General features: G+C 43.0%; 1 protein-coding gene across 1 annotated transcript in view; it reads right to left on the reverse strand.

Annotated features, from left to right (window-relative positions):
• The window catches only part of SRD5A2 (steroid 5 alpha-reductase 2), an 84,849-nt gene extending 71,717 nt beyond the window's left edge, over positions 1-13,132 (reverse strand). Inside the window, exon 1 of the mRNA XM_075063449.1 lies at positions 12,849-13,132. Coding sequence (XP_074919550.1) covers positions 12,849-13,132 — 284 coding nt within the window. The remainder of the gene's footprint in view (positions 1-12,848) is intronic.
• Between the last annotated feature and the right edge of the window lie 500 nt (positions 13,133-13,632).

Raw genomic sequence — 13,632 nt, forward strand, 5'->3', positions numbered from 1 at the left:
GCAACCTTCAGCATCCAGTCTTTCTTTGGCCCCTTCAGCAGCAGCACTCCTTCCTGCCACAGCCCTCTTTTCAGCAGTGGAGTAAAAAGCAGCCACAGCCAGCAATCTTTGCATGCTTTATTTTAGAACTGGGAATAGAATCCAGATGTAGTGGTCTACAGTTCTATGTTTTAACCATAAGAGACTCTTTCCCCCAATAATCTCAACTACACTGGTTTAAGTTTTGAGTAACTCCTTTTGGAGTCACTGGTGTAACTCCAGATTTAATCCAGTGTAGCTGAGGTCAGAATCTGCTACAATGCAATTAGGCTGGGGTGAATTTTGCCCAAATTGTCCACCTTGCAGATATGATTTAAGAAAAAGAAATTAACTGTGCCACTTCAGCCTGAATTCAGCAAAAACATGTCCAGCCCCCTGAAGTTGTTTGGCTGTAAAATTAATTGGTTTAGAATACTAATACTTTTTAAAAAACAGCATAATTTTGAGTTTTGATGATTTAAGTTAAAATACACAAAATACTGCAACTTGAGCCTCATGATTTGTAAATGAAACCCTGAGCCCAATCCTAGGCAAAAGTACCAAGCTCTTGTGATCTAAGCTGCCATGGAAAAATCTGCAAATCCTTGAGAGGGGCTGAGAGCATTTCCTCTTTAAGGTGGTGTCAGCAGTGATGGATGCTATCTTGTACATAGTCCTAGTTTGAGCAGCCTGAGTCAGCCCTTGACCTAGACAACAGAATATGCTTTTTCTCACAGAAACAAATTTCTTACTGTGACAAGTGGGGTCTAGCCACCTCCAGAGGAAAACAGAAGGTTTAAACTCCCCCAAATGAGCAATTGAGCCAACGGATTGCACACTGTATCATTGTATTATAAGTGTATTGAGTAAGGTCTTTTCTGAAAGCTAGTAATGTTCTGAACTTGATAGTCATCATGAATATGTGCATTTGTGTATATAGAAAACTGTATTCATAACTTCAGCTACATCTCATAGCAGGGAGGGCCATCCCCCCAAGCCAGATGTTTACACAAAACCAGCTCCAAGTAACCATCCATTGTCCAGCCCATGAAAAGACAATGATGGAGTATTAGAGTTAATGGAAAAAAATTGATACATCCCAGGTACCAAGTCAAGAGGGAATTTTCCCCATTCTGAATAACCATGAGTTACTGGGGGGCTGGGGGAAGGAGGAGCCTTTTTAAAAGAAGGCTTGAAATTGAAGTTTTCATCCAGAAACTGAGGGACAGCCTCTAAGCAGGAAGCGGTCATAGAAGTGCTGAATTCCCACCCCTACCGCCACAGGTAAGAGGTATGCTGGGAAACTGTTCAAAGGAATTAGGTAACTTGCATTAGAAAAAGGACTTTATCTAATATGGAAGTATAAAGCCTGAAGTTGTGTCATTGTTTATTTTCTATGTAACTAGTATATGTTTGCTCTCCCTTACTATTTCATCTTTGAATCTGTGGTTTTTCTATTAAATAAACCTTTTGTTTATTTTCATCCCAAGATAGTATCTGGTGTGCAAATCTTGTGTGTGTCAAGCAAATTGTTAATGGGGGGGGCACTGGTGCCACACCTTGGGGGTTGACGAACCATAGGGGAGCAGTCCGAGTGCCTGGTATTTAAGATCACAGAGAGAATGGATTTGGGGAGACTCGGGACTGGAAGGGCTGTTGGTGTCATCCTGCAAAAAGGTAACTAGGGTAATAGAAGCCATGGGGAGCCCTGGTACTTGTCAGGAAATTGAATCAATGCTGCACAACATAAAGGCCCCTAGGGTTACAGGGCAGGTGATGACAGGATTTCTTACCCATCGTGGTGATCCCCACAATGTCACTATGGTGTAATGACATTGCAGGTGACCCCTTTGAGGTCTGTAGTATTTCCCAAATAGCAAACAGTAATGCTGTGAGTAGCTAATTCCAGCGTTGAAGGTCCTGAGCAAATACTTCAGGAGCATTTTCTTTAATGTCTGATTAAACCACTCAACCAGCCCATCAGTCTGAGGGTGGTATGCAGATATCCAAAGGGTCTTCACCTTCAAAAAGCTGCAGACTTCCCACATCATACAGGAGGATAAATTGATTTTCTGGTCTGTTAAAATCTCTTTGGGGATTCTGACTCACACAAAGATTCAAGAATTCACTGATTATTTTGGCACATATTGGTACAGCTTTGTTGGAGAGACTAGCTGGAGCAGCTAGGAGGGCATTAAACTACCAATACAAGGGCAGGGTGCTAAGGAGGCAAATGCAGTACAAAACTCAAACTCAGGATGTCATGAACAAATGGCACCAATGTGGCAAAGAATGAGAAAAGAAATTTTTCAATTGTTTATGCATCAATGGTAGGAGTCTGGGTAACAACTAACAATTAGGTAGCACTTCTTATTGATGAAGAAAAATTATATAACTGGCACTATTAAAAGTTGGTGGGACAAGTCACATGACTGGCGACACTGTTTAGGAAGAAGAGAATGGGTAAGAGGATGAGGGGTGACACATGATATTAAAGATATCTTACCAGTTTTAGATTTATCAGTAACTCAGAACCACAGAATTTTGAATGCATATGGATCAATGTGCTAACTAACAAAGCCCAATTTGGGGTCTGGTGGGGATCTATTACAGGTCATTGACTCTAACCAGAGAGCAGGATGAGTTACTCTTTATGGACAGGTGCTTAATGTGTTGACAGAAACAATGCTATTATGCAGGAGTTCAATTTGGGAGACATATACTGGAGAACTCATGCAGCCAGTAATAAAACATCATTCCAGTAATTCAAAATTACAGATAATAATTTCCTAGCTGTGGCAAATTGCCGGTACTGTTCTGCTGGGTCTCACGCTTTCTCTTCTCTGGGGTAGGTTCAGGGTGCTATTGCTTGCCTCTGACCTGGTTCTTAATTACTCCACTAGTATCCTTGGAGGAGGGGAGTGGAGAGGGAGGGACCTGGGCCCGCCCTCTACTCCAGGTCCCAACCCAGGGGCCCTGAGGGTTGTGGTGAACCACTTGAACTAGCAGTTCCTTCCCCTGGGTTACTTCCCTCTCCTACCCTTCAGCTTGTGAAGGGCTTCTTGCCTCCCTTCTACACAAGCCTGGTGCCCCTTACCTAGGGTTTCTTCTGGACTTCACAATCCACCGCAGCACTCCTCCAAACTTTCTATTTTTCTCTTATCAAACTCTTCTCTTCTCCAACCTGCACTCTGCTCCAATCAAACCTTCCTCCTTCAACTCCCACACTGTCTGACTGAAGCAGGGGGTTTTTATCACATGACTGAAGTCAGGTGCTCTAGTTAATCTAAAGCAAACCTTCCTCCCTTGGCAGGGAATAAGGCCCCATGCTAACACTCTCATGCTGCCCTCTGGCCATGCTGTATCACATAGCACATAAGGTGCTGCACCCAATAAAGGTAGCTCTATTTTGGTCCTCATTAGGACAGATAAAGAAGAATCAATCACTGGACTGGATGTTGGTGGTTTCCTAGGGACCTGTGATCATAACCTGATTACGTTAAATATAGGCAAACAGAGGACAGTCCGAACAAGTAATATATAAACTTGGTGCTGCAAGAGGGTTAATCTCTCAAAGCTGAGGAAAATTATGAGTAAAATTGATTGGAAAAAAATAGATAAGAAAACATGAATGAAAGTTGTGAATTCTTAAAGGAGAGTTTATTAGATGAACAAAAAGCCATGGTTCCACAATGAAGAAAGTGGAGGCACCAATAAGAAATCATATATATAAATTAAAAGTTTAAAAGTATAGAAAGTTGATATGGGAAGTTAAAGACATCAGGGAAAAATCCATGGCTGGCAGGGCTCATTACAATAAGAAGGAGTTTTTAGAGAATATTAGTAACTAAGGAAATCCCAGCAATGCTATAGGGGTATAAACATATTACTAGTTAAAGTCATAGGTACCAACTCTGTGGGTGCTCCAAGCCTGGAGCACCCACGGGGAAAAATTAGTGGGTGCTCTGCACCCACTGGCAGCCAAGATCCCCTCCCTGCCCCACCTCACCTCCTCCTCCGCCTTCTCCCCTGAGCGTGCCGCATCCCTGCTCCTTTGCGTACCTCCCAGCGCTTGCTGCCGTCAAACAGCTGTAGCAAGCTCCAGGAGGGAGGAGCAGAAACATGGCATAATCAGGGGAGGAGGACGGGAAGACGTGTGGCTGGGGGGGTGGATTTGAGGAAGGAGTCAGAATAGGGGCAGGGAGGGGGCGGAGACTTTGGGGAAGGGGATGGAATGGGAGCATGGGAGGGGCAGGAGGCGCAGGGCAGGGATGGAGATGGGGCAGGGCGGGGGGCAGAGTGGGGTTGAGCATCTATGGACAGAGTTGGTAAAATTGTTAATAATGATGCAGAAAGTGTTCAATAAATATTTCTGGTCTGTATTTAAAAAGAAACAAGATGATGTATTTGTATCACATGAGACTGATGAACTACTTTCCAGACCATCAGAATGTCCTAATAACTTGTACCCAAGAGTTATAAAAAGTGAGTTAGGAAGATCTCTGGACCATTAATTTAATTTTAAATAAAAGTTAGAATACCAGGGAAATTCCAGAAGGCTGAAAGAGTACTAATATTGTGCAATATTCAAAAAGTGCAAGCAATATGCCCTGGGTAACTGTAGGCAGGTTAGTTTGACATCAGTCTTGGGCAAAACAATGGAAAAGCTAATACAGGATTCAATTGCTAAAGAATTAAAGAATAGGAATACAATTAATTCCAGTCAACATGGTTTCATGGAAAATAGGTCTTGTCAAACAAAGCTGATATTTCTTTTTTGATGGCATTTCTAGTTTGGTTGATAAAGGTAAAATATTTGTAGCCATGCTGCAGCGCGAGATATACTTTCTGCCATCTCTGACCGAGTAGGGGACTCCATCCCATTCTAGAAGACAATGACCTGGCCTCAGTTATTCATGCCTTTCTCACCTTTCAGCTGGATTACAGCAATGTGATATACTTGGGCATAAAGCTGTTAGCATTTAGGAAAAGCCAACTAATACAGAACACTGCAAGGCACTCCTCAGCAACAGAGGCTATCATGCACACATCATATACCTGTCCTCCCTCCTTACAGTGGCTTCCTATTGGATTTTGAATCAAGTTCAAGGTCTCATTCTTTATCTTTAAGGTGCACGATGGCCTGGGCCCAGGATATCCAAAAGATTTCCTAAGCTCCAGGGACACACAGTATGGTCAACAACTCCACTCCTCAGTCACAATGGAACTCTCTGCAATAGGGTAAAGCTTGTCTGTGCAGTAGATATGAACTTTCTCGGGGTCAGTCTTGAACTGTGGAATGAACTCCCTCAGGACCCATCACAAACCTCACCACCTTCTGCTCCAACTGCAAGGCACGTTTTTTTGATCTTGCCTTCTCTAACAAACATAAAGCAACACATATTTAAATAACAAAAACAAAACAAAACAAACAAAAAAGCTAAAACCCTGCCAAATATACTTCCCTGCACATGTTCCTATCCCTGGGATAGGATGGGAGAAAAACCATCATACAACAGATGTGTAGTCACATTGCTTTGAGCACCTTCCAGCAGCGCATTGATACCACGCTCATCACTGCAGTATAAGGGTCACCATAGAAAAGATACATTATACTTAGTACTGTATCATTCTGATTAAAAAGTTAGCACTATACAATACCAATAAAGCATACTTTAAATGGATTACAAAATAGCTAATTGGTAGGACTCAAAGAATACACAAAGGTAGAGAATCATCACAGAATGTGGGTGTTTCTGGAGGGATCAATACTATTCAACATTTTCATCAACAACTGGAAGTAAATATAAAATCACTGCTGTTGAAGTTTGTAGATGACACAAAGATTAGCAGAGTGGTAAATAATGAAGAGGACAGAGCAATCGGATTCAAACAAAATATGTTTTAATACATGTAGGAACAAGGAATGCAGGCCATTAACTACCAAACGGAGGCGGGGGGAAGGATTGTGTCCTTGAAAGCAGTGATTCTGAAAAGTATTTAGGGGTCATAGCATCATAGAGCTGGAAGGGACCTCAAAAGTCATAAAGTCCATCTCCCCACACAGAGCCAGGACGAAGTATGCCCAGACCATCCTTGGCAGGTGTTTGTACAAACTGTTTTTAAAATCATCCAGTGATGGGGATTCCACAGCCTCCCTTGGAAGTCTGTTCCAGAGTTTAACTATCCATACAATTAGAAAGTTTTTCCTAAAGTCTCCCTTGCTGCAGATTAAGCCTATTACTTCTTGTCCTACATTCAATGGACACAGAGAACAATTGATAACCGTCTTGTTTGTACTAACATTCTTAAAATATGTTAAGGGCTATCAAGTCCCCACTCAGTCTTCTTTCTCCAGATTAAACATGCCCAGTTTTTTAAAAACTTTCCTCATTTGTCAGGTTTTCTAAGCCCTTTATGATTTTTGTAGCTATCTTCTAGACACTCTTCAGTTTCTCCACGTCATTCCTAAAGTATGGCACCCAGAATTGGACAATACTCCAATTGAGGCCTCACTAGTGCCATATAGAGAGGGACAATTACCTCCAGTGTCTTACACACAACAATACTCCTTTTTCATCACAGCATCACATTGTTGGCTCATATTTGATTTGTGATCCACTATAACTAGGGTGACCAGATAGCAAATGTGCAAAATCAGGACAGGGGATGGAGGGGGCGATAGGGGTTTATATAAGAAAAAGCCCTAAACATCAGGAATCTCCCTATAAAATCAGGACATCTGGTCACCCTAACTATAATCCCTGATCCTTTTCTGAAGTATTGTGTAGCCAGCTATTGCCCACTTTGTAGCTGTCTATTTGACTTTTCCTTCAAAGAAATACTTTCAGGAACTGGTCTTTACTGACATTTTGTTAATTTCAGACCAATTGTCCTACTTGTCAAGGTCATTTTGAATTCTAACCCTGTCATCCAAAATCCTTGCAATCCCTCCAAGCTTGGCATCATCCACAAATTTTACAAGCATAGTCTCCGCTCCATTATCCAAGTCATTAATGAAGTGGACAAGAAACTGAACATGAGATCCCAGTGCAATGATGTGGTAAAAAGAGCAAATGTAATCCCTGGATATATGAGTAGGAAACTGATTTTACCTCTGTTTATGGTATTGTGAGACTCATATTACAATGCTGCACCCAATTCTGGTGTCCACATTTTTAAAAGGATGTTGACAAACCTGGAAAAAGCACAGAAAAGAGCCAAAAAAAAACTATTCAAGGCTGGAGAAAATGCCATACAGTGAGAGATTTAAAAAGATCAATTTGTTTAGTTTATCAAAAAGAAGACTGAGACATGTCTAGATTATATGGGTAATAAAGGGCTTTTTAATCTGAGAAATGCAGAACAAGAACCAATGACTGGAAGTTAAAGGCAAACAAAATCAAATTAGAAGTTTATGTTCAAACTTTTAAAAGTGAGGGCGATCAACCAATGAATAAACTACCAAGGGAATTGGTTGATTCATCATCTCTTGATGTCTTCAAATCAAGAGTGGATGCCATTCTAGAAGATACATGTTAGTCAAACACAGATTATTAGTATTGCCATATAGAGCAATGATATGATTTTTGAAGAAATTTGGATCCTCTTTCTAGATACATTTGGATAAAAAATGTTGAAATGGCTCAAAGAATGCCAAACCTCCAGTCTACCTAACCTCTCCTCTTTCTTTCCCCTCCTCTATCTCCTCTTTGTTTCTTCTCCCTATTCATATATGTCTTCTATAGGATTACTGTTAGCCCTCCTTAACATGTTATGTCTATGTAGTGTTGTCTGCAACTTTAATGAGTTACAAAACTGCATAATTGCTTATTTATACTGTAGATCCAGTGAAGCATGTGATTTGGTATAATGACTGCGCTGCAGCTGCCTCGCCTACTGCTTGGAACAGAGGTAGTCAGGCCTAGTGGCCAAGTCAGGAGCTGAGTTATCAAGTCTGGGGAGTGAGCCAGAGCTGACGGCCAGAGACCAAGCATCAGCTGTCAGAGCAGTGGCCAGAAACTGAATGCCAAGTCTGGGGAACAAGCCAGAGCTGAGAGCCAGGGGTTGGAGCCAGACTATCAGCCATAGTGAGGACAGGAGCAAGGGCCAGGAACAGGAAACCAGTAGTGGAACCAGGGTCAGGGAGCATGATACAGAAGCAGGTGCCAGAGCAAGGGCAAGGAACATGAAGGTAGCTGAGAGCAGGAATAGAAATACAGCTGTGGGCATGGAATGCTGTTGAGCAGCCAGAAACCCAGGCCTGCTGCAGTGTTTAAGATTGTGACTGATGGTGTCTTCAGCCAATCAGGAGGCCTGGTTCATTATCTGAGTCAGCTGAGAGCAATGAGCTTGGTCTGGGTTCAGCTGTGGGTCCCAAACCTGATATCTGAAAAAAATATCAAATTGTAAGTTATTTACCTTCTTGTATTTTTCATTGCCCCTTTCTTTATGAAAATCAATAAAAACAATAATTAAAAAAGAATAGTTACCAGGTGTGACAGGTTGGATCACAGAAACCCCTTGGGACTGCCACTTAATGTGCTGAGACTACCTCTAAGCCTGTTTTCCCTGGCAGCTTGGGACTTCAGTGCCCTGCCTGGTTGTGCCAGACATGCTAGCCTGCTACAAACCCAGACCCAAATCTGAACCATGTCCCCCAAAAGCTGCAGGCTTAACTGAAAACAGCTTAAGAAGTGCTCCTGTCTCCAGCACTCTGATACCCAATTCTCAATAGGGTCCAAATCCCAAATAAATCCATTTTACCCTGTGTAAAGCTTATAAAGGGTAAACTCGTAAATTGTTCACCCTCTATAACACTGATAAGAGAGATATTCACAGCTGTTTGCCCCCCCCCCGTATTAATACATACTCTGGGTTAATTAATAAGTAAAAAGTGATTTTATTAAATACAAAAAGTAGGATTTAAGTGGTTCCAAGTAATAACAGACAGAACAAAGTGAATTACCAAGCAAAATAAAATAAAATACGCAATTCTAAGCCTAATACAGTAAGAAAGTGATTACAGATGAAATCGCACCCTGAGATGTTCTAGTAAGCTTCTTTTACAGACTAACCTCCTTCTAGTCTGGGTCCAACAATCACTCACACTCCTGTGGTTACTGTTCTTTGTTCCAATTTCTTTTGGGTATCCTTTGCGGATGGAGAGGCTACCTTTTGAGCCAGCTGAAGACAAAATGGAGGGGTTCACAAGGGCTTAAATACACTCTCTCTTGTGGGTGGAAACCCCTTCCCCTCTCCTATGCAGAATCCAGCTCCAAAATGGAGTTTTGGAGTCACATGGGCAAGTCATATGTCCATGTATGACTCAGAACTTTACAGGCTGAGCTATAGTCCCAAGAAAGCTCAGATGTGGATTGGCATCTCTCAAAGCTCGTTGTTAGGTTAAGTGTTTCTTGATTGGGCACTTACTGAGAATAGTCTATTCTCAAGAAGCTGACCAACTGCTTCACTGAGGCTACTTAAAATCAAACAAGTACATAGCCAATATTCATAACTTTGAATACAAAAATGATACATGCATGTAAATAGGATGAATATATCCAGCAGATCATAACCTTTGCAGAGATGTGTTACATGGCATATCTAGCATAAAACATATGCCAATTATGTCATATTTACATTCATAAGCATATTTCTATAAAGCATTATGGGGTACAATGTCACACCAAGCTCAATACAGGAGAAACTGGGTGAAATTCTACGGTAATATACAGGAGGTCAGATGCAGACTAATGACCTAATGGTCTCCTCTGGCCAGAAAATGTCTGAATCTATTAAACTCTTTTACTAGCCCCTCTGCACCCAAACCTTTATCAGTTTCCCCCTCCATGTGGATGTTTGGAGAAGTCAATGGTGGTGTCAGGATTACAGACCATAAATACCTCCTTAGGGAGGGGCAGATAGCACTAAATTATGCAGCAATTTTATGCAGAAATTCATGAAGAAAATTCTCTTTATGCAAAACAGGACCTTTTAATACAAATCATCAGGAATGCTCAAATATAGGTGTAACCAGTGATCAGCACTAACAACAACAATTATTCAATTAATTAAAATATTTTTATCATAATAAATAGCAACATTTTACTTCTTTTACAATTTCAGAGTCAAAGTGAACAAGGGCAATTGGATTACCTCAACTAAGTACGTATCATTTCATTAATGGTGAACCATTCAGCTTATCATTACACTCACAATTAAGTCTGATCACAGAAAGATTCAAGAATTTGATTTTCTGCTATTTCCATCAGATATTTCTGTGCATGATAGCAAGCTAAAAGAAAACAAGATGTATTTCATGGATGCATCTCAAAGTAGTGGCCTGCATATTTTCAAATACCATTTGCTGACTATGCAGACAAAAATGAAATGTTCCTACCCCAGAAAAATACTTCATCAGCCCTCTCTATAGCTCTTTTCCATGTAATTTAAAAAAAGCATTACTATTTAAAATATTTTTCCCAAATATTGATTAGTTCAATAAAAATGATCAAAATTATTTGTATTAACAGTAGAATTTATTAAAAACAAGGTGTTGTCATTATAAGTACAAAGTTGTTGAGATAAGGTAACACTGGGAACCGTTTTGTATGTATCCATAAATTTGGTAAAACTGAGGACTTCATGATGGAATTTTGGAATTAAAAAGGAATTAAGGTGGAGATATTCCAGCCACACACAAAGAGTTCTCCAGATTCCATTAAACTGTACCAAGCCACATTACTATTATATGAGTTTCACAGCAACGCTACCGATGCTAGCTCCTTCAAAGAAAGATATTGGATAGTATTCCTTTACGTAGTTTTTGAGTCTATAGTGGTGCTCACTGTTTTCATTGTTTTAGAAGCCACCAGAAACCACTCAGAGCAGAACTGTGTATTAAGTGAGTTCTTGTAAATCTGCATACAGCTAATAAAAAAGACTATTTGAGAGTAGCGTCTTCATATTATTTTTGTTGTGTAACAAGGAAAAGATAACACTAAACATAAATGTTTCTATATCTATAACAAACAATTTTTGGTAACTGTAGCCATTTTCCCTGTTTTTAATTAATCTAACAACAAAATAAAGTTCCTATAGACTTCTTCATTTGTAACTATCGCATAATTTGTTAAAACATTACAGCTGGATTTGCAACAACTTGGCTAAATACTTTTTGTTGATTTTTACATGCATATTGTATGTTTACTAACAAAGAAAGCACATATTTAAAATTGGGGTAATAAATTTGTCAGACCAGAAATATCTTTATCTCGACATAATGAAAGAAAGTCACAGGGACGAGTCACTTGGGATGACCCAATACCGATTTTATCAAGTACAGCCAGTCAAACCCCAGCTCCTATTCAAACTCCATGTACAAAATGAAATTGGGGCAGGGGGCCAGGGGGAATCACATCTCACACCATAATGCTCAAGAACAAACCTGTGGGTCAGGGAGTGACATGTCCCAGCTGCTTCAGAACAGTTTGACCCTTGTGGGGATTGACTGAAGACACAATTTGTCAGTCAAAACCCAGTTCCCTATTCAAGCCCTGCAGAATATGGAAGAGGGGTGAGGCTGACATGGGGCAGCATATTGCACAAAAACAAAGCTTCAGGTCAGAGAGTGGCATGTCCCAGCTCCTTCAGAACCGTAGGACGGTCACAGGGATGTGTCATTTGAGCTGACTGAGACATTTTTGTAGCCAGGCAAAATGCAGCTCCTTATTAATGCACCATTTATAACATGGAAGCGGGGTCAGGCCCAGACATGCCAAACCCGCGGAAAAAAACCACAGAAATTGGGCATGTTTTTGGTTTAATTGGCTTGTGAGTTGCATGTTCACTAGTTTTTGCCTTGTATCTTGTTGCTTGTTTGGCTTGTTGCTTGTAGCTTGTTGCTTCTGTTTTTTTGATGGGCTCCCAGCAAGCAGGAGTAAGGGGAGGGAGACAGAGTCGGGGTCCACAGGGGGTCCACCACAGTCCCAGACTGCATGCTAGGGGGGTCTAGTCACATAGAGAGTTGGGGTTCTTAGGGATTGGCTTGTTTTGAAACGAGATTTGCTTGATTTTTGGCTTATTGTGAGAGTCAGGGTGCTTATTTATCACGTGAAAGTTGGCAACTGTGGTGGGGATAGGGTGACCAGATGTCCTGATTGTATAATCCTGATTTTTGGGTCTTTTTCTGATATAGTCTCCTATTATAATAATCCTGATTTTGGGGTCTTTTTCTGATATAGTCTCCTATTACCCCCCACCCCCGTCCTGATTTTTCGCACTTGCTGTCTAGTCACCCTAGGTGGGGACCTCACATCTTACATTACACATTACACAGGAGCAAAGCGAGTGGAACCTCCGAGCACCTTCAGAACAATCTGCGGAGGGCTCGGTAACCTGAGCCTCATTTTCTCACAGCCAGCCGGACGTGACCCAGCCTCTGGATTATTTAAATCAATCCATAATTACTGAGCCACTGACAGACTATTCAGAAATTAAAAATTGTGACCACGTTCCATGGTCGGGATTTCTCAAAGCGGGACGTGGCCATTTGAAATAAGTTTGGCCTTTGAATAAGGTAGCACTTAAGAAGGGACCGGGAGTAAAGATCCGACTTCAGCCTCTTAACCCGAGCCCCGTCGTTCAGTGAACAGGGCCAGGAGCGTCACCTCGCCGGTCGCAGGAGCAGGAGGGAGCCAAGGTAGAAAGCCGGCACCCAGCCCCTTCCACTGGGGTCGGCGCCACCCTCTCTGCACCGCCCGCTCCCCGCGAGCCCGCTCTCCCCTAGCGAGCCCCTTGGCCCCGCAGCGAGCCCGCGCTCGCGTTACCTGTGGAAGTAGTGCCCGCAGAACATGCCGCAGAGCAGCCGGCAGCCCAGGGGCTCCAGGCGGGGCGGGCTGCGCAGCGCCAGCAGCAGCGCGGGCACCAAGAAGGAGGGGAGCTCCTGCAGGAACCAGGCGCAGCGGGCAGGCAGCCTGGCCCAGGGCTTGCCCGGCTTCTCCTGGTGTTTCCCGTACCTGGCCGGGGCGCGGAGGTTGAGGCAGAGCAGCAGGAAGCCCAGGGCGCCCAGGAGGATGCTGAGGGCGAGCACCAGGCTCGGGGAGCACTGCATGCTAGGGATGGGGACAGGACAGCCCAAGCCACCGCCAGCCCCTGCATTAATAGAGCAGCGGTCACCCCGCCCAGCCGAGCTGCTTCCACTTGGGCTGACTGGACTGCGGAGCCCCTCCTAGAGGGAGGGGGAGCTGGGGCAGGGAGGGGCGGCCCTGCTAGACTGGCCCCTCACCCAGGCTGTCCCTAGCTATTCTGGGGACCCCGCGGGGGGGGGGGAGCAGTTCCTCGGAGTGGGGGGGCGGACCAGGGGTTGGGGCCCATGGGGAAGACCCGGGGCAGGGGCTGGAGCAGCAGGGCACCTTTGCGGCACGGATAAGGACGGCTCTGCCCTTACCTGCATCCGACCATTTGCTCCCTCTCTGGGCCACTGGATAGGGCTTGCTGCGCAGCCCATTGAAGTCACTGGGAAGATTCCCATTGATTTCAGTGGGCTTTGGATCAGGCTACCTATACCAGCGTGTTTTCTTTTCCCTAGACAATCTTTGGACCAAAACCCCG

The sequence above is a fragment of the Chelonoidis abingdonii genome, chromosome 3, assembly GCF_003597395.2.
Source record: "Chelonoidis abingdonii isolate Lonesome George chromosome 3, CheloAbing_2.0, whole genome shotgun sequence".
Classification (NCBI taxonomy): Eukaryota; Metazoa; Chordata; order Testudines; family Testudinidae; genus Chelonoidis; species Chelonoidis abingdonii.